Source organism: Urocampus carinirostris, chromosome 6 (genome assembly GCF_059441175.1).
Source record: "Urocampus carinirostris isolate Australia breed hairy pipefish chromosome 6, RoL_Ucar_1.0, whole genome shotgun sequence".
Classification (NCBI taxonomy): Eukaryota; Metazoa; Chordata; class Actinopteri; order Syngnathiformes; family Syngnathidae; genus Urocampus; species Urocampus carinirostris.
The window spans coordinates 8,133,271-8,157,619 of record NC_142354.1 but is presented as its reverse complement, the minus strand read 5'-3'; the positions used below and the strand labels follow the sequence as shown (position 1 = coordinate 8,157,619).

The following is a 24,349-nucleotide window of genomic DNA, read 5'->3' as shown; positions in this document are numbered from 1 at the left end:
TCCATGTCTTTTTACACTCATTTATGATTTTCTTTTCTTTTGTTTCAATCTTTTGGCAGGCACCGGGCTTCTCGGGCACTGACGACAGTCCGCTTTGTAGCCACATATAAGCCGTTTTTGTCAATTTGTCTTTGTAAATAAATAAGTGCTTTAATTTTTTTAGTAGGCTAATTCTGTTTATTTGCACTTCTAAGACAGGTGAGTGAAATGTTGAGCCTTTCATTCAGTTCTACGTCTGTTTTTGACATTTTACACAACGGAGGAGAGAACAGTATTACCTTCCGAGATTAAGAAAATTGGATTCTCACTTGTAATTTTCCGGATGTGTTACTTGGATGTACAGATATGCAAAAAATAGTCTTTGAGAGCAGTGATGTGGACCCTTATTTTCACCAGTATTATGAAAAATAAAGTTGTTTTTTAACACGAATACAATTTTGATTGAAAATAATATCATTTACATTTTGGAACGTCATTATTTGGTTTTTGCCAGGAAAAAGAATTGATATCTGATTTATATGAATAATATTGCCTCGATTCAACACATTTAAAGTCCTAGTGAGTAATATTTGGCACTGTTGTCTAATGCGTACGAAAACCAGTGCCAAGAGCACAGTATAGCAGCTAGATGCCAAACAAACATGGGGGTGACTTGTGAAAGATAAACAAATTTCTCCACCTAGGATTTTATAAGAAAAATTGGTAAAATTAGTTCATGTATTTTTCTGACTGGTATACGAATATTACACACGAATTTAAATGTGAATTTCCCAATGTTTCATTCAACTGTTATAAATTAAAAACTTAAAAATTACATATTTAAAAATGAAAACGTTTGAATTGGAGTGACGTAACGGCGGACAAGTTGGAATAGTCAACACTGAAAATAAGTCATGACTATGAATTTCTTTAATTTTGATGTTTTCCTTGTTTTTGTTTTTTTACCTTTTGAATCTGCTGTCTGTATGAAAAAGTTAAAGCCCCAGCATGTAATATTTGATTACTAGATGACACTGTTGTCTAATGCTGTGCTCTGTGGCACTGGTTTTCGTTCGCAAGATGCCTGACAGAAATGGCGGCGACCTCTAAGTGGGGATTCCACTCTGTAAAAGATTATATACATATGTATGTATTATACAATTTACATTGGTAGGATAGTTAATATATTTTTGCGCAATTCAACGTTTGTTGTTTTTTTTTTTTGCTACTGAAAACGTTTTTAAATATACATTTATGTGTGGGGTGAAAAACGTTGTGGGTCAAGTGACGTCACCAGTTGCCCAACCTCGCCATGAAATAGTCCTAACTTTTCGTAATTGCACTCATATTAATGTATCCAACTTATTTTTGGCGATTTTATGAATGCTTTTCACTCGTAATTCGTTTTCTAAATCCCTTCTGAATCTGTTGTCCACAGAAATAAACGCGCAACCTGCTTCATCCTCCTAACCGGAAATGACTGGTTTTCATGCAAATTCGATGTTGCCCTGTTCAAAAACCTCGAAACTCAATTGATTGTTGTATAAGTGTCCATTGGAGTGTACATTTCCTTTTTTATGTTTTTAAATTATTTGTTTTGTATCCAATTTAAAACCCTTAGTGAATATTTTATCTACAAACTCAACTCAAATGTCACGTGTTTTTCGAACCGGAAATGTCGTCACTGTAAGCAACTCCGATCGTCGCCATGTTCAAAACCGTCGAAGCTTTATTGCTCGATGAAGATGGATTTGTTCTTTGGGGTTTAAATAAAGAAATGGATCGTTTGAATGAGTCCAGGTAACAAATTATTCCTTAGTCGATTAAAACATCTTTTCTGGTGCTTCTAATGCCTTATTTTCCGTTCGCTCTGAAAATGTGTTGTTTCTCTGTCTGGCCTTAATCTTTAGCATCCTTTGCTATAATAGGATACCGTTTCTATTTGTGTGCGTGTGTTTTTTTTTTTTTTACCGCTTCCATTTAAGTCCAATATCCTCTTATTTTACATTTACGACGAAAAAAGTAAATATTCTAATTATCAACTAAATTATTATGGTAATAGGTGTTATCTCTACTAAAAGGCTTCTCTTCAAAGTCTTTCAAAGGTCGAAATTTAAACGAGTATACGGTGCCTCCTAGTGGTACAAAAACTTTCATTTGGTTAAAAAAAACAATTTGAAATGTAGGCAAAACTACATTAAATATCATACCAATGTTTTTTTTTTTTTAATTAAAGAAATTTAAGGTTGAGAAATTTGAAAATTACATGTATGATATAAACCATACATTAAAAAAAACACGATTCCTTTAATATCTTATGAAAATTGAATTAAATAAAAAACATGCACACGAGTGAAGTTGTTGGGACATGCTTGCAATAGGCCTTCGGTCCGGCAACCTTATTTTTAAAAGTCTCAACAGGAACTCAACGGTCACAGGACCCACTTCCAGTGAACGTAACCTCATCACCCTTTAAAAGCAGACGCGCAATCAGCTATGGTCTCTCTTTTCATGCACTCGAAGGGGAGGCCTCGTCGGCCTGTGCCTCTTTGTGACACTAAATTACATAAAAAAGGAACTGCACACAGTAAAAATAACAAATCAATGACATAAAACATGAAAATACATTGAAGAAAAGTATTCCAATAATACCTAATAAATAATATTTCATAAAAATACACTCTTTACATTTTCTTAAATGATTTTATAAAATCTAACTAATTAAATTATGTCGTACTCCATTTCTTTTTTTTTTTTTTTACTCGATTCAACCCCAAAATAGGCGCCAAAATGGAGTGCTTTTTGTCGGCAAATCAATTTGGTCCGAAAATATTTATTATTGTGTTAAAGTGGTCATAATTTAGTCTTGCCGCTTCGAAGTAAATGACCAAGTCTCTTGGGCAGACCATTTTTACCATCTTTTTGACGTCTTATCCCGCAGCTTGTGCCAGGTGTGTGAGGACACAAGCGCCCAAACCAGCTCGCAAGCTAGCCCGCAAGTTAGTAAAATGGTAGAGCTTCCCAACTACGGCAGTCAGCTGATGCAGCAACTCGGAGCCCTTCGGAACGAGGGCACCTTTTGCGACTGCACTGTACTGGTGGGGGACGACCCCCACCGGGCACATAAACTGGTGCTGGCTGCTTCTAGCATGCTTTTCAGGTACTTTTATATTCTTTACATTTTGTACTTAATGGAATTCAGAGCTTCGAGAACAAAACAATAACATGGATTATTTAAACGGCGTTCGCGCGCAACCTTGAAAAGTGTAAAAATAAGGCCATAATTGGCATTAAAAGGTCTTCGATCCAATTTTAAAATTCTTAAACGTGAACCCATTATTAGAATTGCTTAGCATTGGAACTAAAGATATTCTAGTAACATGCATTAATTGTCTTTTTTTAACAATTCATTGTTGGCAACATGGCGTGACCACAAGAATGGAAGTATCAAAACGGTGATGTGGTTTCACTCGGACGCATGTCTTAGGTTTACCCACATTATACATAGCAACAGAGACCTTTACTTTGGACCATACCCGGAAAATATATATAATATATTGTGAAGAGACATTTGTGTACTGTTGTTATTTTGTTTGTTCCAATTTAATAAAGATCAAAAATATCAACATAGATAGGTCAAATATACTGTGTGTATTTATCAACTCATGACTACAAGGTAAATGAAGACAACCCCGAAAATGCTTATAATGTGCATATAGCCATTCGCACACACACTCACACACTGCTAGCCATGCACCTACCTGCTTATCGGGGGCAAAAGAGATTCAGTGTCTTACCCAAGGACACTTCAACATTTAACTCCTAGAAGCTGGAAATCGACCCTGTGACCTCTTAGTCCCAAGTCGAGCTACGGGCAATGTTCCCTTTAATTTTCCACAAAGTGGGTGAGCAACGCTTGAAACAACAGTGAGCAACGGCAATCCCAAGTGTGGCAACTAAGTCATTATCAAACATGTTCAAAACTTGACATCAAGTTACATTTTGCTTAGTTTCCCGCAATGCAAACAAAATTTCACTTTTGAATGAATTGACTAATGTATTATTGCAAAGGTTGTACGGCCTACAAAAGTCATTTGTTTTTACAACTATTCTTTCACAAGATTTTCATTTCTTTTTTTTCCTGGTATCTTTTGTCGCATAATACTAACATTTTGGGGGTTTTATTTAGTCTGTTGCACGATACAGAACTGTATTTAATCACATTTTTTTTTTGTGGAAGTACAAGATTGACTTGGTATAATTGGAAATTATTTGAATGCAACACAAACTTTCTTCTTTTTCCCTGTTTTTCTCTATTTTTTTTTAATTCCTTTAAAAAATCTCATTGTGTTTATTTTTTCCTAGCTGTTACTTTTTTCTTTTTGTTCTCTATTTACCTGTTTTCCTTCGTTTCTTTCTTTTCTCTTCTTCAGTTTTTTTTTCTGAAATTTTCCTTCTTTTTTTCTCTTCCTTTTGTTTCTTTTTTCTCAGCTTTTCACAAATTTTTCAGTTCTGGTATTTTTTTCTTTTTTGTTCTATTTCGCCCCCTTTCTATAAGTCATTGTGTGCACAATTTAACATAATTTTTGGTCGTGTAGGGATTAAAGAAGCAAAAACAACCTGAAGAGCCGTTGGGACTTGAAAGAGCCTTTAGTGAGCCGAGCCGATTCTCGAAAAACTACTGACTTCACTCGGCTTCGTTCTACTTCGACATTGACTTCAAAATACCCTATTCAGAAAACAGCATCAGGGGAACCTGTGTATTTTTACCTTCGTGTACTGTAACTTTGACTTAATTCGCTTCTTAATTAGCAATTTCGAGCCCTTTCGATTTTTGTGAGCTGGCTGGATTTTCTTGTGCGCTGAGAACGTGCGGTCAGTGCTGCGATTGCGCACGCGCGCAGCTTAGAGGGAACATTGGCTACTGGTACCTCATAATGTCTGCATCTTATTTTACATTGACTGTTTTTATACTGTAGTTGGGGCATCGAAATACGGTCTTGTACCGAACTATTGCTTTGTTCTAAAGAATAAACATTTTATAAAATAATATGCTTTTATAAAGATAAATAAAGTTGAGTTTAACTTACTTGTGGAAGATGGGCTTCAAGATTTAGGCAACTTCCTCCTCCGTGGTAAAAACGAGGCTAAAAAAAGCAATCCAACCATTTTCTCAACTGCATCATGCTTTCCTATTCCACTTTTATTTTAAAAGAAACGGCTCACCTCTTTTACACTTTACACCAACCATATCGAATGGATGCACGAGATATTAAACAATAAATATGTCAAAGTTGTTAGCGCGCTGGAGATGCAATATAGAATGGTTACACACGAAGTAGGAAGAGAAAGCCGGAGTTGTTCTTTGGCATGGATGCAGGGTGACCTCTCACAGCCCCACCACATGCTGGTGGTGGCGGAAAGAAGCTCTACAGTAATGTCCTGTACTCGGAAAAAGGTGCACACGATACAAAATCTAACTTTACAGCAATGTCTGGATATTTTTCCACATCCCGAATTATTTTTTTGTACCTAGAGTTTTGCGTAAGTCGAATAGTCGTAAGTAGGGGAGCTTCTGTCTGTGTTTTTTCAGTTCTAAGACGCAAAAAATGAAGCGGCATCCATCTTTGTATCTTGCATCTTTCACATTCGGACGATTTCCATCTCCGTCCTCTCAGGTCACTGCTGAATTTCTCCGATACCGTCTCGATCGACACCAGCATGGTATCTTCTCAGGAGTTCGGCTGCCTCTTGGACATGGTCTACACAGGAAAGCTCCCGTTAGGAAAACACAACGTGAGCCGAATGGTCGCCGCCGCCGACAGCTTGCAGATGTTCGACGTGGCCGTCGGATTCAAAAACGCCCTCGCCAACATCATCGCCAAGCAGGCCACGCCCCCTCCCTTCTCCGGTGCTCAAGCCCCGCCCCCTCCGTCGTCTGATGGGCCGGCCTCACCTGCTCCCCCCGATGTCTCGGTTGCTTCGCCTGAAGACAACATCCGGGTTCAAGAGACCACCGAAGGCTGCAAAGATGCCCAGGAGCCTTCTTGTCCAAACGTCGGTCTGGAATCACCAGGTGGGTTTTTTGGGAATGTATTTCAAGCGGAGGTGTCGAAGTCGAACCGATGGAAGGCCAAATAAAAAAAATTGACTATAACCCGAGAGCCGGACTGATGGAATATTGGCAATGATTCAAATGCTGCAAATAATCTAGTAGAGCTAATGAATGCTACTGAAAACCTATGAAATGCTTTGCAATATTTTCTTCTGGCTCAGTCAATATCTTGAATTTTCCGCAGGCAGCAAAAGACAAAAATCCCGATTAACATGAACATTAAATGAAAGAAGCTGGCAATGCTAGTTGCTAATATCGAAATAGTAGCAGCTAACAACCCCTAAAGCTAGTGAGAGCGCCTGAAATGTTAAAGCAGAGCTAGTTGTGTTGTGGAATGTGGATAATAACTGAAGTATGTAGGCATCTGGTGAAGGTCGTGGGATGACATTGCCAGGGCCGACGACCTTCACTAGATCTCTTAACTTTATTTGGTCTGCATTTCTATAGCGCTTCTCATGTCAATGAAAACCTCCCAAAGCACTTTACAATGTGCTTCACACTTTTCCCTTTTACACACTAACTAACTGATAGCAGTGTCAGCCATGCAAGGTAACTACCTGCTATCGGGGGCATCAGGGATTCAGTGCCTTGCCCAAGGACACTTCAACATAGCCGGGAATCGAATCAGCGACCTCTTGATCCCAAGACGAGCGCTCTACCTCCTGAGCCAATGCCAATGAGAACACTATAAAAGCCAATGTTGAACGTCTGGAACTTGGAACGTGTCCCGAATGCAATAAAGAAAATTGTCCTTTTCGCCATATCTCCTCTCTGCGTATTTTTTGGGGCGACGCCCACCGACGTTCTCTCCAAAATTTGCTAATGTCGTGCTAGTGGACCACTTAAGCAATGCTAGACGATACAAATACTAAGCTAACAGCTAAACGCTAATGCAAAATATGTGCTCACAACTTAAAATGGATTTTAAGGGCTATACAAATAAACATGACTTGACTATAATTTTTCTACATCTGAGCCCCGGGACTCTGACTTTGGTGTTTTAAGCGACAGTGTATATTATATAATGACCCCTAGTGGTTTTAAAATATTTCATTCATTTGAATCAGTGGTCGCCAAGCATTTTGAAATTGAGTTGTACGCACTACTCTTCTTTTTTCACCTGCAGCAACTTTGCTGCTTGCACCGACCTTTTTCCGAGGCATAATTAGGGGTTAAAACACTCCGTTCACCGATATAAAAAATGGAAGCAAAAAGAAGTGCGCGCTCACGGGACAACAGTTCTTCACAAGGGGTGGGGGCAATCTACACCCGTACGCCCCTCAGCATCGCCCCTAGCGTACCGGCGTTCAAACTCCGATTTTTTTGAACGAAAAGCGAAGCAAGAATTTCTCAAAATTTTTGGTCGAGAACCGATTTGTTCAAACTGAGAGGCGTTCGAAAACCGAGGTTCCACTGTATATATTATTGCAAATGGAGAAAAGAGAAATTAAAGAAGAGAAATAAATAAACACATTAACACGGAAAAAGACTGAAAACAAATTTTTATAAAGCTACAAAAAAAATGATCAAATACAAAACAACTTTTTAAATTCATCAACAAAGAATCCCCCCAAAAACTAATATTGACCATTCACAAGACAACAAAAAGGCATCTCGGAGGGCTGTCGATTGGTGCGGCCCAACTCGTTGTGATTTCATGGATTTTGTTTTTGTGATTAGTATTTGAAGAAAAGGACGCATCGGAAAGTGGAACGCAGGACGAAGCCGTGAAAACGACGCCCGATTGGTCGGAATTCTCTCGTCAGCTGAGCCAAGAACTCTCTAGCGTTCCAGATGTGGTGGAGATCTTGAAAAAGTCTGCTCAAACCTGTCTCGATGAAAAAGAACAACAGGTACGCGAAACGATTGTATACAGTAAGTACAACTTAAAAGTAATATATATATATATATATATATAATCTATATCATTCTAAATAAGTATACATGTAAAGGAAAAATGACATTTTATTCATCTTTGGTGTGATATTATCTGAGCTGGTACATTGCATTTCCCAGGTGTATGCAGTGGCAGTTTGTTTTTCCCATATATTTGAATAAAGGAATTAAATGCTGTATTCATTTTGTTGTTTCAATGTATCCTTTCTTCAGGGGTGGAGACGCTGTGTCCCGGGGGTGTACTTTATAAGCAAAATGAACATGGATTTCTTTTTATTTTGTTTTTGTTGCCAATAGTTGGTGAACGAATGCTGCAAGGAATCGAACTCCCGCTCGGCGGTGACGGAGCTGCTGAGCCAAGTCAGCAAAAAAGCTGCCCTGGACCTTTTGAGCAAGGTCCATCAAGAACTTCCGTCTTCCTTCCCGTCATCGTTGCTCTCCTGGCTGGAAGAGTTGCGGAAGGATGCACGAGACACTGATGGAGAGCCGACTGAGGGCACAGCGGCGTACACATTGTGTGAGAAAAAGACCCTAAAGAAATGATTTAAAAAAATAAGATCATTGTATAACTAAATTACATGACGTATGAAAGAAAGTGTATACGTTAAAAATGAATAAATTAACTAATACGAGAAAATACAATAAAAGTAGGAACATACATTAAGAAAATTCCCATGACACTAAAAATAAATTTAATAATAAAGATGAATTACAAAAACAAATATTGAAAAAACAACCACAAAACAATAACAATTTTAAAAAATACAAAAGAATTAATTAAAAATAGTTTAAATTAGAAAAAAAATTTGATAAAATAACTGAAATCAGCAACATTTAAAATAAATAAATACTACAAAAAAGAATATTTTTTTTACCTATTACATGAAATGATTAAAAATTGTTTAAAAAATTAAATTAACTAAAAATAATTAACATGTTTAAAAGTATAAATTAATCAAAAACTACAAATTAAATAAATACAATAAAAAATGAATATGAATAAAAAATGCATTCATAAAAAATAAATACATTAAAAAAGAATGAAAATTATTTAAATAAGAAGTACAGTTCCAGGTGAAGAAAAATTAATTATGAAAAAAAGGATTTTAGGAAATCATATAGTAAAAATAGATCAAACACAACAAAAAAACAAAACAATTAATTCAATAAAGTTATTATGAAAATAAATAACTGTTCAAATACAAACCTTCCTGTGTGGAGTTTGCATGTTCTCCCCGTGCTTGCGTGGGTCTCCTCCGGGCACTCCGGTTTCCTCCCACATTCCAAAAACATGCGTGTCAGTATAATTGGCTGGTCTAAATTGTCCTGGGTGTCCCCTGCCCACTGCCTGAAGATAGCTGGGATGGGCTCCAGCACCCCCCCAACCCTACTGATGATAAGCGTTGCAGATAATGTATGGATGTATGGAACTATTCAAATAAAATAATCAAGTGTGAATGTTTTAAAACCATAAAATGAAATCTCAAAATTCAAATACAACAAATAATAGTTGCAGGGATTTTTCTAGCTTTAACTTTGAAAATCGTTAGGATTGAAACAAATTATTCTTTACTGCAATCAGTAAATGAATTTGCCTCTGGGTGTTGCTTGTGCTCCACCATACATCTTTTTTTTCTCTGAAGGATGCTAGAATTTCCTACACTGATAAAAAAAAATATGTAATTTCTTTAAGTTTTTTTGAGTTCTGATATGAATCACCAATCCCAAGAAAATTTATTGAATGAACCAGGCCGATTAAAATAGCACACATATAGTAATTTATTAACACAGATAATTAATCATAGAGAAACAAAAAGAAATGGGGAAGGCGCCGGAGATTATGAGAGTTTTCGACCGCTGAAAGTTATTAGCACAAAAAAAAGTTTCCCACTCTAATGCGAGTCGATTTGGGGAGATTCCCTTGTATAGGAAAAAAACTCATTCCCAAGAATCAGCAAACATGGTGTTAAATCTGAAACCGTCCTCTTACTTGTTGTTGCGGAGAGATTTGGTCTCGTGCTCCGGTTGGTTGCAACGTGTGGCCCACGTGCTGAACTCAAGGCCACAGTGCAGGCCTGCGCGGCTGTCATGCGGGGCAGTAGAAAAGAGAACGAGCTATTGATCAGCTCCCCTTTTTATATGGACCAGGGATGCGTGACCAGATCTTGCCTCATTGGGCGTAGCCTCAGATATCTGGGACCACCAGGATCAGATGACTGTGTTTGAAGTTGCTAAACTTGTTAGAAAGCTAAATAAGTGAGAAATTTGCGTGATTTTCTGTACTTGAGAATGCCCCTCCAATTGACATTATTACGTACGGTGAGAACAGTATTTCATCAATACGTTGCCTCGGATGTTTTAATGACATTCAAAACTTCAGAAATGAATAAAGAGCAAAAATAAAATGTCATCAATCATCAAATAATACAAATGAATAAACTTTAAAAAAAAAAAAGTAGGCATTGAAAAGGAATCCCTGACTCTTGTGTTCCCAGCCGACTCCGAAGCAGAGGAGAGCGCCGACGCGGCGGAGAAGGAAAGGTACGAGCCGGAAATCGTGGAAACGGACGGTTCCTCCAAGACTTTTTGCTGCCCGTGGTGCCGCAAAAGTTTCTCCTACAAATGTCGAGTGACCGCTCACATGAAACGATGCCCGTCTTCCCGGGCAGCCCGGCACCAGTGCCCGCATTGCCCTTCCAAGCTGCCCGACCGGCGGGCCTTGCGGGCCCATTTAGCACAGGCACATCCGGGGACGCCCGCCGACAAGAAGAAGGTTGCCTGCGACCTCTGTGGGCGGAGCTTCGCGCACCCTTCAGGTGACCTCTCCGTCCGTATTGGAAAATATTGGAAAGTGCAAACTCTCGGGATTCAGAATGACTCATTTCAGAAAAATCACTATTAATCTGAAACAAGATACTCCTAAACTAGAAAGCCGGCGTAAAAAAAAAGGGGGTTTAGTTTTCTACTCTTTTGGCAATACTCCACAAAAACAGTCTTGTTACATTCAAAACAGTCCAGTCAATCTATCAGTGTAAAATGTTGACTCCAAAACACACCATAATGCCAAAAGATAAAAACAAAAATCCACCTAAAAGCGTTTCTGCATGACTAGAAGATCCCTGTTCTAATCCGTTTGTTTCACTCTATAATCCCCCTTTAAATATAAACAGACTTTTTAGATGATTTCCAATATATCCATTAACCTCTGACCTTTTGATTGACACCACCTTCGGCCAATTGCAAGCTCCTTTTCACGGTCCTTATCCTGCCATAGCCTATGAATGCCTTTAGTATTGAGCAAACGGACATGACAACTTTGGCTTCAAAAACATTTTTTTTTTTCATGGTCCTTAGCCTGCCATAGCCTATGAAGGCCTGAATTGAGAAAACAGACGTTACTTACTTTGGGTTCAAAAAGATTTTAGCCAATAGTGACCAATTCAAATTTTGAATGAGACATCGGTTAGCCAATTAAATTCCCAACATTATTCTATGCAATTATAGCTCAAAATAAACGTGCGTAAATGCAACCAAGGATCCATTTTTTGGCTCGATTATTACATGCAAGTGTGCACAATCGTGGATCGACTTCTGGAAAGAAGTCAAACATTTACAACTCTTTCATAATGCCTAGAAATTGGCCTGTTTATCGCTCTGCAACGGTGTATTTTACTTTGGTCAGTTCTTTAGACATTGTAAAAGAGTATACTTCAATTGAGTTTTCTGCTAATGGGATGAAAAATAATTTAGGACTATGGACGGGATGAACACACTTTTTGGAAATGGGGTATAGAAATGAGCAGTTTTCTGCCGAAGGGGTGAAATCATATCTGACCAAACGAGCAGGGGGTAAGATGGATCCTATGTTATTCCATCTGGGCCCAGGCATGATGTACCACAATCGGGGATCGACTTCCAGAAAGAGAAGTCAAATATTTACAACTCTTTCACAATGTCTAGAAATCGGCCTGTTTCCAGCTCTCAAGCATCTGCTACGGTGTATTTTACTTGGCCCAGTTCTTTAGACATTGTGAAAGAGTTTACTTCAAATGAGTTTTCTGCTAATGGGGCGAAAAGGGATTTTCCGCCGTCGGGGGTAACATGGATCCTATGGTTTTCCCTCTGCGCCCAGGCATGATGTACCACAAGCGCACGGAGCATTTTGAGGAGAAACCGTACGGCTGCAGGACGTGCGGTGCCAAATTCCCGGCCACGTCCTCTTTAAAGAACCACATGCGTCTCCACACCGGGGAGAAACCCTACGCCTGCAAACACTGCGACATGAGCTTCCGGGTCGCCGCCGCGCTGGCGTACCACACAAAGAAGAAGCACGCCGAGGGTAAGGCCGACGTCCCGGGATCCGCCGCCAGGGTTTTCGTCCGGCGGCGTTTCCATCGGGGGACGTTTTCGTCCGGGGACCACTGGGATCATTTTGTCCGGGGACGTTTCTCACCTTTCTTTGGGCGTTTCAGGCAAGATGTACGCCTGTCAATACTGCAAAGCGGTCTTCGCCCAGTCCATTGAGCTTACGCGTCACGTGAGGACGCACACGGGAGACAAACCTTACGTCTGCCGAGAATGCGGAAAGGGACACAGCCAGGCCAGCGGATTGACCGTCCACTTGCAGACCTTCCACAGTGAGAACGCCGCGCCGAAGCCGACGATGCTTTCTCCTTTTCCTGTTCTCTCTTTCTCTCGTTGTCCCTCCCCCTCTCCCTACCTCCTTTCTCTCTCACCCTTGCTCTATCTTTTTACTTCTTATCTCTTTTCATCTTATCTCTCTCTCTATTTCTGTCTCTTTTCTCTCTCTCACACTCTTTCTCTCTACTCCTTATCTCTTTTTCTTCTTATCTCTGTCGCTTTCTCACTTTCTCTTTTCCTTCTCTTTCTCTGTCCATCTATCTACTGTACCTCTTCTCTTTTTCTTTATCTCTCTCTTTGACACTTCTTTCTCTTTTTTCTCTCCCTTTTGTCTCTCTTCTCTCTTTTAATCTCTCTTTTCTTTCGTTTCTTTTTTCTCTGTCTCTCTCTCTCTCTCTCTCTCTCTCTCTAATTCTCACGTTTTCTCGTTCTTTATCTCTTTCCCTCTTAATTTCTTCATTTCTTCTCCCTTTCCATTTCCTTCTTAATCTCTCTCATACTCACTCTTTATCTGTTACTTTCTCTTCTCTATTTTTATTTTCTCTCGCACACTTCTTCCTCTCTTTCTGATTCGTTCCGATTTTTCTTTTTCTTTCTCTTTTTCCTCGTATTTTTATTATTCTGTCTCCTTCCCTTTTTCATTTTCTTTGTCTCTTTTACCCCACTCTTTTTCCCCTCACTCTCTTATTCTACTCCTAAATCTAACAGTTCAGCCCCCGTAATGTTATTTTACAATGTGGCGCCTGACCTAAAAGGAGTTCGATCCCCCTGCTATACAGTTATTGAATTTACCGGCCACTTGGGCATATAAAGGTGAGATGGCACAACATTCATTTGGACAGGTAACTTAAAATTAGTTTTACCTGGTTATATCAGTATCAGAAATTATTTTCCCCCCATTTTATTAACACTCCACTTATTGAAACATAAATATTTTGTTTGTTTGTTTGTACATGATTCAATTGTTTGTTTGTTTGTACATGATTCAAATTGAATCGTTTCTTGTACATGATTCAATTGTTTGTTTGTTTGTACATGATTCAAATTGAATCGTTTCTCCGGCGCCGTCACGAATGGCAGCCACTCCAGCAGCTCCCGTGTTATTTTCGATTGTTCTCAGCTCAGGGATGCTGCTGGAAAAGTGAATTTCCCTTCGGGGATGAATAAAGTATCTATCTATCTATCTATCTATCTATCTATCTATAACTGGCACTTTTTTTTTAACCTTTCCTTCTCCAGCCACGCATGTAAGCCTTTTGGCTGCAGGCTACGGCTTACCGCTAACTGCTATTCTTATTGTTAGCTTCTCCTGCTTGGTCCTTCAGTGTATCTAGGGTAAGGAAATGGGACTTAGGTTTTGATTTCGTTTGGATTTGCTTACTCGTCCTCTTCTATTTTCGTCACGGTCTTCATCTTTTTCTCCGAGGCGTTTCCCTGCCGCTGAGCTGCCAAAAGTGTTGCCTGAGCTTCCAGACCCTGGAGGAGCAACAGAAGCACAACGAGGCGCTCCACGTCAAGACGGTGCACAAGTGCCCCACCTGCGGCAAAGGCTTCCCTAGCGCCGCCCTGCTGGACAAACACAAGAGCAGCCACGGCGGGATCAAGCCTTACGTCTGCAGCCTGTGCAGTAAATCCTACCAGGTAGGCTCCCTTTAGCCAAGTTTGCTTTCTCCTTTTACTCATCTTATGTTGGTGATGTGCTCTCTCTTCTTCTCCCCCTCTCTCTCTCTCTTTCTCTTTTTAATATCTTTTTCACTCTCCTTTTTTCATATTTCTCTCTTTGCTGTCGCTCCCTTTTTTTGTTTTTTTTTGTCTCTATTTCTCATTTTTCTCTCACTCATTCTCTTTTGGTCTTTCTTCTTTTTTATCTCCTGTTCTCTCTTTTTTTCTGTTTCTTTCCCTTTTATCTTTACATTATCTTCTGTCTTTCTTCCTTTCTCTGTCCTGTCCTTTTTTCTACATTTCTTTCTCTTTCCTTTTCTTTCTCTTTCCGCTTTTTCTGTCTCCCTCTGTCTCTTACTCTGTATCTGTCTCTCCCCCTCTTTCCTCTCTCCCTTTCTCTTTTTAATCACTTTTCCAATCTCATTTTTTTATATTTCTCTCTTTGCTGTCTCTCTTTTTTTCTGTTTCTTTTTGTCTCTATTTTTCTTCTCTCTTTCTCTTTCATTTCTTCTTTTTTTTACCTCCTTTTCTCTCTCTTTTTACGGTTTTTCTCCCTTTTCTCTTTATGTTATCTTCTGTCTTCTTTTTTGTGTCCCGTTTTTTTCTACATTCCTTCTCTTTCCCTCTCTCTCTTTACGCTTTCTCTGTCTCTCTATGTCTCTCTGTTTCTGTCTCCCTCTGTCTCTCTCTCTCTCTCTCTCTCTCTCTCTCTCACTCTGTATTTGTCTCTCCCCCTCTTTTCTCTCTCTCGGTCTCTCTTTAATCTCCTTTTCAATCTCATTTTTTTATATTTCTCTCATTGCTGTCTCTTTTTTCTGTTTCTTTTTGTCTCTCTATTCTCTTCTCTCTTTCCCTTTCTTTCTTTTTCTCACTCATTCTCTTTTGGTCTCCATTTCTTTTTTTTAACTCCTTTTCGCTCTCTCTTTTCTGTTTCTTTCCCTTTTCTCTTTACATTATCTTCTGTCTTCTTTTCTCTGTCCTGTCCTTTTTTCTATATTTCTTTCCCACTCTTTCTGCTTTCTCTGTCTCTCTGTTTCTCTTGTTGTCTCTCTCTCTGTCTCTGTCTTTCCGCACCCGTCTCTTTTGGGGGCCCCAGCAACTGTCGGGCCTGTGGTACCACAACCGCACTCAGCACCCGGAGGTGTTCGCCAACCAGACGCAACAAACGAAGAACCTGTCGCAATGCAACGTCTGCTTCCGCTTCTTCCCCAACGCCTCCAGCTTGGCCCAGCACCGAAAAGCTCAACATGCAGTTGAAGGCGAGTTCCGTTCTGTCTAAAATGACGTACCGTACTTGTCCACCTCAGTCACTTGCTCCCCTTAATAACATTCGGCCGGGGCCGCTTTTGGGACATCACCTAAAAATGCTGTGAACATCTTGTCACGACACGATTCCCCGCAAATATGGTTACATTCGCGACAGTCCAATGAATCCAACAGTGTCTCCAAAACCACAGATTAAAAAATTTGCCTAGATGCATCCCTGCATTGTTTGACAATCCTTGTCGTAATCCGTTCGTTTCACCCCATAATCCCCTTTTTTAAAGTAAACAAACTCGTGAAATCATTTCCAATATGGCTGTTAGCCTCTGACCTTTCGATTGACACCAATCTCTGCTTTTTGCAACCTTTTTTCATGGTCCTTAGCCTGCCATAGCCTATGAAGGCCTATAATGAGAAAACAGACATGACTTACTTTGGCTTCAAAAATTTTCAGCCAATAGTGATCGATTCAAATGTGGACTGACGTATTGGTTGGACAAAGAAATTCCCAGCATCATTTTACAGGCTGTATGAATATCATCTTAAAATAAACGTGCGTAAATGCAACTCGCAATCCATTTTTATGTGCGATTATCACGCACATCTGTGCAGTGTTTGACTTCTGGAAAGAGAACATTTAAAATACTTTCACAATGTCTAAAACTTGGCCAGAGTAAAATACACAAATACCAACTTTTAGGAGCTGTGAACCGGTGGCCTCCAAATGACCACTTTTGGAAACTCTTTGACATAACTTTAGAAAAAATGTGTAAAATGCAATGTTTAGTTTTTCAGATGGTGATCGACTTCAATCTGGGACCATGTAAGGCTTCACGCTATTGTTCCAGCTGTTTTCCAGCTTACTCATCTGTAAGCTTTTAATTCAAATCGGCAAGAATAAAAACTTATTTCTACGTGTTCCAATTCAGATGACTGAATGTTTGTAGCAGTTGTGGTCATTCTTTCAGTTACGGACTAAATTTGAGAGTGTAGACCAAAAGTGTCCAAACGTTTTTCAAGAAAAGCATTCAATTGACTTTGGGTACATCTTGGATCAGGATTTCAGAGGATTTTTACCATTTTGTTAAGGGGTTGATGATTGTAGTTCCTCTTATAAAGCCGTAATAAACCTTACAAACACAAGGCAGCACCTATTTACTCACGGCAAGACAGACTATGTAGAATATTGCGACTATATTAGCAATCTACCATGACGTGGTGACAGAAACCATCCAGATTAGAGCTGAAATTGGGAGCATCATCCATTCATCCATCCATCCATTATCTGCACCGCTTAAGCTCAGTAGGGTCGCGGGGGTGCTGGAGCCGATCCCAGCTATCTTCAGCCAGTCGCAGGGCACACAGGGACAGACGACTCACTCGCTCATTCACACCTAGGGACAATTTGGACCGACCAATTAACCTGACATGCATGTTTTTGGAACGTGGGAGGAAACCCACGCAGGCCTGGGGAGAACATGCAAACTCTGAACAGGAGGATTTGATCCCATGACTTCAAAAATGAGAAAAACGTACAAGTTGCCAGGTCTAATTTTTGTCCAGGCAAAAACACATTTGCAATTTTCACTGTTTTTCATAAAATATTATTTATTTGCTATTTAATTGTTTTCTAAAAAAAACAATCTGAATTTAAATAGCATTTTCCATATTTTTGTTTTTTAGTTCCACACAAATCAAATTGAACTATACTACTGTGTCATTGAAACATCATGCCATCCGTTATCTCCTATAAAAATCATATCATTTAATAACAAATACAACAAGATATAATATATATCTTTTTATATAATGACATAATGTAATAAAATGAAATCATAATTTATCTATTAATACATTAAAATGTAAAATAATAGTCAAGTACTGTTTATTTGTATAGCCCTTAATCACAAGAAGTCTCAAAGGGCTCCAGACTATTACTACACAATTCAGATGAATGACAAGAGGGTTGAGCAAATAAGCAAGAATCAGATCCTTGTCAGAGTTTATTTACTCGTAAAAAGGAGTTATGAGGCAAAACGGACGGATTATAACATGGAACGTCAAATGACGCAGAAAATGCTTTCAGGCAGATTTTTTTTTTTTTTTAAATCTGTCGGCATTATTTTGTGTTTTGGAGTCTAAAACCTTCAGAGACACAACTAAAATTACAGTCACAGTCATATTTATTTGTGACGCCGAACACAACAACAACACAATAAGTAGTAAAAAAAGCTATATGAATTTTTGTGGGAACGGGAATATTTTCATATGGAAAAGTAAATATGTAATTTGTTTTGAATAGAATTCAAATGCGTAATGTGATTATACCAACAATATTGTAAAGTTTATACTTGGGTAAAAAACTAAAAGGGAGCTAGATTGCTTGCTAAACGAGTAAAAGCCATCTAAATAGCCAGACCAAAAGCTTAATGGCTAGCTACAAAGGACGCCAAAAGTTAGCTTGATAACTAGCAAAAAAAGATCAAATGTTAGCTATATAGCAAAATGTAAAAAGCTAGGTAAATAGCGAAATAGTTAAAAATGTAGGAAGATAGCTAGCTACAAATCTAAAAAAAAGGAGCCAGATAGCTAGCTAAAAAAACTGCACATCTTATTGGGCTTTTAATGTGCTACAATGACAATATATGTGTCACTTACAATTCTTATGATAGAATAAAGAATATAATGCATTGTCATGGTAACCCAAGAAACTCGCAACAAAATTAACTTTTGTCTCTGGCAGCGTGACTAATAATGTAATAATTAGATCAAATCTATTGCCTTTTCGCAAGTCATTTTGGTCCAGTGCTCTGATAACTAAGCTTAGACCTGTTAAGACTCTGCAGGGCACAACAGAATAAATAATAAATTTTTACATGACATAATACTTCAACATTTAAATAATGAACACATTTTAGATTTTTTTCCCTTCTCTTTTTATAGATTTGAATATTTAAACAATCTCTTGAGATCTAAAATTTTCAATTCATCTCCACCTTACTGCTTATTAGAAAAATAAGAAATGCTATTGGAGGGTCAAGACACATTTATAAAATGATATAATAAGAATATTTAAATAAATTGCTTTCACTTAACCGCTGTGATAAAACTAATACAATCAGTGTCAAACCACAAGGGGGCAGCAATTCATCAGGAATAAGAATAGGAAAGCAAAATGTATTTGTAAGAGCACTTTCCTGGCTTTCCATTTCCACTCAAAGTGCTGTGTAAAGACATTCTGTGTACACGAAGGGAGGAAAAATGAAATCACGAAATGAATACAATTCTGGAATTTTTCCAGCAAATACTTTCCCTGCTGCAGCTTGAATCCTTAATATCTCTTGTTTTCCTCCTGTTTTTCCCTCCCCTCAGACGAAGCCACATCCGTCCTTCCCGATCAGGTGACGGTCGTGCAGGGGGGCGAGGTCGCGGTGCCGAGCAACCTGCAGGAAGTGTCCGCGGGACAGCAGGTGTTTGTGGCCCTCGCGGAGGAGGGGCCGGTGGCCACGGAAGAAGGGGCCCCCGCCCAGGTGTTGGAGGTCAACATGTACCAACTGCTCAATAATTCCGTTACTTTCATCTGTCAAACTAAAACTGCAGATTAGGGGGGGGAACCGGAAAACTTTTAGGGTCTACGATTGAATCGTACGGTAGCCATGTCCAAAGTCCAGCCTGGGGACCAGTTACGGCCCCTGATCCAATTTTGACTGGCTCGCCCGCCAGTAATGTTGACGGCAGTATAAAATACATTTGTACAAAAAAGACAAAAGTCACTATTTCACCAGATGATGGCAGTAGCCTTCTGGCCACCTTGCTTTCTTTAAGAATTTTAGCCCACCCCCTTTCCCCACATGGCGACTGTAAATAAAAAAGGAAAGTTGACTGTGAGGCCCTCTACATACAGGACATATTTTTTCGCCGAAATTTGAAACAACTGTATGAGACAGTGGCTGTTTTCAAAGATTAGAATCTGAAGAGGTACTGTCATACAAAACATGCTGACTACAAATCGCTAACTGGAAATGAACACTGTGAAAAGGTGAAGCGACTGGAATGAAGAGTCAGACAAAAATACTTCAAAAAGCACTGCAAACCTTTCTCTGACGGTGAATTTATTCAAGGCTCTTCAAAAAATGCCAGCCTGGATATTTGACCCTCACGCCTTTTCAGCCTACCAAATCTTGCCCCCCGCTTTCTCAAAAGTTTGAACACCTCTGGAGTACGGTAGCACATGGCGTTTGCAAATAATCCGATTACAAGGGTGAAGTAGAATGATTTCAATCATGTAAATCAACACAATCAATAAAGTCCAGTGTTTCATCTTTTATTAAGAAGTACTTTTACGCGGTACTCTTCTTTTTTCTGCATTATTTCTCCTGTTAGATTCCCCAACTAGACCTGCAGTATATCACAAATCAAGAACTCCCCCACATTTCTGCTGAAATCTCCGTGTTTAGTGGAACAACACTTAAAAGGGAGATTTTATAACAATGTTTTTTTTAAACCTAAAAAACCAATTTGCAGCAAAAAAGAATACACCCTAAAGTGAAAGTTCCTGAAGTGTATGGTCTGAGTACTTTCCCTATTCAATTTTGCAGCATTGCTGACAACACTCCTGCACCTATCTTTCTTAGACATCATCTGGATGTGACGCTGTGCACATTCACATCCAACAGGAGCCCTGTTGTGAGTGCATCCTGAATTATTTAAAACGCTGCATCTTGGCCAATGTTCTGCGGCTCAACTCCAGGTTGTTAGCAATCGTCTGCCTGGGGCAGCTTAATGTAGTGCCAAAATTCATTTTTTAAGGGTCCCCTGGTCCGCTTTTCAAGTAAGAACAAGAAATTAAGAATAGTAGACTAATGTAAATTTTTCATTATTTATTTTAAATTGTGAAATCACACTTACTCAAGAGTATGAATTATACTACACCTAATCCCTAGAAAATCATTATGTACCGTAACTAGGTGAGCTATTTTTTGTTATTGCAACATCCATTGCAGTCTGGTCATCCTAGAAGGGGGATTACCTCACGTGCGGTCCCTTCTTAAGGTTTCTTCATTTTCCTCATGTTGAGGTTTTTGAGTTTTTCCTTGCCCTGCTGTAGGTTGTAGATGAGATGATGGTGTCATAATAGTCTGTGGTTTGCAATAATCTGTGGTCTGTGCAGCCCTTTGAGTCTCTTTGTGATTAAGGGCTATACAAATAAACATGACTTGACTTGACCCAGAGAATTCCTTGCCATGGTGTGTCATTTTGGGAGTTTCAGTGATCAGAATGACAAAGTACTACAAATTGAACACACCTACTCCTTTTTCATACCTGAGACCTAGTAAGAGCTGTTCTACGGTGAAAATGGCAAGCAGTGCATTGATTGGACTCTGGGGTCTATGGCAGCTCAATGTAGTGCCACAATTCTTTTTTTTTTTTTTTTTTTGAGGTCCCCAGAGAGTTCCTTGCCATGATGTGTCATTTTAGGAGTTTCAGTGACCAGAATGACAAAGTACTACAAATTGAACACACCTATTTCTTTTTCATGCATGAAACCTAGTAAGAGCAGTTCTATGGTGAAAATGGCAAGCGGTGCATTGTTTGGACTCTGGGGTGTACTCACTTTTTTTGCCGGGGGGTTATTTATTGATGACTATATTTTAAGGGGAAAAATAAATGTGTTTTGCTATAAAGGGTTTACACAGACTTTCTTATTGTTTTGAAGCGATGTTTCTTTAGTGTTGTGCTATTAAACATTATAATGAAATCTCTGCAGAACAAGATGTATATTTCCCCTCCCCTGCTTTATGAGCGCCCCCCTTCCCCCCTGTTTGAAGCATATCGCCATCTTGGCCCGGGCGCAACATCTTAATTGACGTGGATGAGGAAGACTATGTCCTGACGAGGAGTGGCGGCTTGACAAATGCAATCATCCCGAGGAGGCGGCATTGAAGTCGCTGGTGCTTGGCAGCTCTCCACCCTCCACCCTCCCCCTCCTGCCCCTTTCGGGGGTCACGTGGCCCTGGGCAACATCTGACTGGACCCGTCTGGACTGATGGAAGCCCGGTGACGACCGGGACCAGAACTGAAGGGTCAAGGGCACGATCCGGGAGAAAGGGGGGAATTTAAATGGCGGGGGGGTTGTTTGAGCCCGTGCATCCTATGGAGTCTCACAAGATTAGCCAGCGATGAAGACGAAGCGTCGCAAATGATGGTTTGTGAAGAGCACGATCTGGAGTCCTTCCCAAACACTCATATAGGATGCTCTTGTCACGGAGCAGACCCCGACTCCCCCCCCTCCTCGGAGACCTCCGCTTCCGCGGCTCCTTCAAGTGTGAGTCTGCGGAGAAGCCGCCCGGATAATTGCGTAAATGCTTAAGTGGCCATTGGAGCTGATTGGATAATTTGCGGTTGCATTTACTGACACCCGGGCCTGTGGGCGCAATAATAGAAGAATTAAATTACACTTGGCGACAAAAGAAACACATTTGGTCTCTTTCTAATACGCTGAATCTGAATATGGTAAAGACTTGGCCTATGGAGGCAAAGGTAAAAGTTTTTTAACAGGTCCGGTGTACTACAAAGCAAAGGAATCATACATGCTGGACGGAGATGAAAGAAGGTTTCATTGACTCAGCTCAAGGAGGTTGGAAGGAGATTCATTCGTCATAATGAGGCCGGTCATCAGATAATGGTCAAATTTGTCAAACTAAGCATATCTGATCACGAGTGTTTTATTGGGTCATTCGCAATTGTGTTTACTGAAACCCGGGCTGCAATAATTGAGGAATTAAATGACACTTGGCAACAACAACAAAATACAGTGGTTCTTTAGACTAGCTTTCAAGACTTTTTCCTGAAACGCTGAATCCCAATAGGGCAAGAATTTGTCCATGAGAGCCAATGGTAAAAATAAAACTTGCTACAGCATTTTTCTTGCATCACTCCAACTTTCGAACAAAATTATTTTCCCCAGTATTCTACGATTAATTATCATTATGGTCACTTGACACAGCCAGCCCTGTCCATCTTGTCTATAAAGAGCAGGATGGACGCTTTCTCCAAAAAACAGCGGCAACCAGATGATGAAGGTGCAGTATTTTAGTCAAATCAGGTTTCTTTGCTCCTGATATCCATGAAAACAGCCTGGAGAGGGATGGGCACCGGCTGGCTGTATTTGCCCAAGAGACACCATAAGAAGTAATGCCCCAACGAACCTGGCAGTTAGGAGATCCGTGAACCATCATAGCAAAATTTGTCAGGCATACTAAGACTGTCAAGCGAGTATTGTATCGAATTTTAGAGAAATGGAATTCATGCAAGTATTAGAATTGCTGGGTGGAGATGAAAGAGGGCTTCGTTGAGTAAGCTCAATTGGGGTAAAAGGAGATTTTTGTATTACTCAAACGTATTGCGTTCACAGAAACACAATCATCGTATCAAACTGAGGATGTTAAAAATTTTGGGGAAAACTAAATTATCGGATATGCTGGCTGTAGACGAAAAAAGGTTATGTTGACTCAGCTCAAGTGGGTTGGAAGGAGCTTTCATCATGAGGCCAGTCATCAGACAACTGTCAAATTTGTCAAACAAACTGCGTATATCCAAACCTGGGGTCTCCTACGTGGTTCCCAGGTTTGAAAGTTGGGTTCAAAACCTAAGGTTTAAAGTTGAGGTTTCACGCCGTTTTGAAAGGGGGGTAAAACTCATCTTAGGGTTTCAATTTAAGGGTTTAGATGTCTTTGAATCATCATAGGCTTTCAATTAAGCATTTAGGGTTAGGAATAACATTCAGGGTTACAATTCAAAGTAGGGTGTTTCCAACGTGTTCCAATTTTTTTTACGTTATGTTAATTCTCTTCGCCTCGTTTCCCATGCACACAATAAATAGGACAGCTATCTGTTCCCTGCTGGCCGATGTTTGGAATTACAACACCAAAAGAACAGCCTGTTTCACGGCTGCACCATGGGTAGGTTTTTCGTATTATTAATTTAGAATCCGCTGATAATGATTTTCTAAACCTTTTTTTTTTATTAGTCTTTTATATTCTTTTAAAAGAAGAAAAAAGAGAAAAAAACTTTGGAGTTTAGCTTCTTTAGCGCATGGTGCATGGCGCACCCTCTTCCAGTGTCGGTATGCCGACCTCATTGATTTTTGCAATCCGGAGATGGAATAAGAGCTTGCTCTGTCCACTCCACGCATCGGCCCGGTATTGCAGTACCTCCGGATCGCTGCAAGGCTTTAAGGCTAGGACCTTAGCTTGGCCTTTTGGCTGAGAGTAAGAGTCCCGGCTCCTAGGCTTTGTAGCGTATTATGAACTGACCGATAACGTATAATAGATAATGAATAAAGAAGATAGAACAATAACCCTTAAAAAAATCCCCCACCCTCTTCCATTAGGGGGCACCTAATGGATTTTGAATTGGGACAGTTGTCTAATCTCCACACACTTTACCCCAAACCTTAAACAATGACATTTTGGACATGGCCTGTTGTCGGGTCATTTTTATTTTTTACCTTCAGTACCATCCATTTTTTTTAGTTTTTAATTCCATTTTTGTTTCTGAGGTTTGGTTTTTGTTTTCTGGTTTGGATTGTTTAGTTGTTCCTTGTACATCAGTTTGTTAGTTTGTTGATTATTCTGTGATGAAATACCGTCATTTTTGAACACCGTGCCACGATTCCTGCTCCCCTGCGTTTGGGTCTGCCTTTAAAATGACATCCTAGCATTAAGCAGCACATATGTTAATGGCGCTAAGAGTTTGTTGATTGCCCGCCGTCCGGCTAATTGCACGGCGTTA

The 24,349-nt window shown here is 39.7% G+C and overlaps 2 protein-coding genes and 1 pseudogene across 3 annotated transcripts in view; all 3 read left to right on the top strand.

Moving 5' to 3' along the window:
• Window positions 1-159, top strand: part of usp48 (ubiquitin specific peptidase 48) — a 32,557-nt gene extending 32,398 nt beyond the window's left edge. Inside the window, exon 28 of the mRNA XM_088337715.1 lies at window positions 60-159. Coding sequence (XP_088193841.1) covers window positions 60-82 — 23 coding nt within the window. The 3' untranslated portion in view covers window positions 83-159. The remainder of the gene's footprint in view (window positions 1-59) is intronic.
• Window positions 160-308: 149 nt separating this feature from the next.
• On the top strand, window positions 309-20,781 carry zbtb40 (zinc finger and BTB domain containing 40). 2 transcript variants are annotated; one of them, XM_088337716.1, is made up of 11 exons: window positions 309-1,779; window positions 2,921-3,139; window positions 5,658-6,055; window positions 7,775-7,947; window positions 8,288-8,507; window positions 10,486-10,806; window positions 12,123-12,329; window positions 12,463-12,627; window positions 14,058-14,272; window positions 15,390-15,552; window positions 18,929-20,781. In XM_088337716.1, the coding sequence occupies exons 1-11, from the start codon at window positions 1,688-1,690 to the stop codon at window positions 19,159-19,161; spliced, it is 2,406 nt and encodes an 801-aa protein (XP_088193842.1). In that variant the 5' UTR covers window positions 309-1,687; the 3' UTR covers window positions 19,162-20,781. The 2 variants fall into 2 exon arrangements, with proteins under 2 accessions (XP_088193842.1, XP_088193843.1); XM_088337717.1 differs by lacking the exon at window positions 2,921-3,139.
• A 2,913-nt stretch (window positions 20,782-23,694) lies between these two features.
• On the top strand, window positions 23,695-23,783 carry LOC148363709 (U2 spliceosomal RNA; annotated as a pseudogene).
• Window positions 23,784-24,349: the final 566 nt, after the last annotated feature.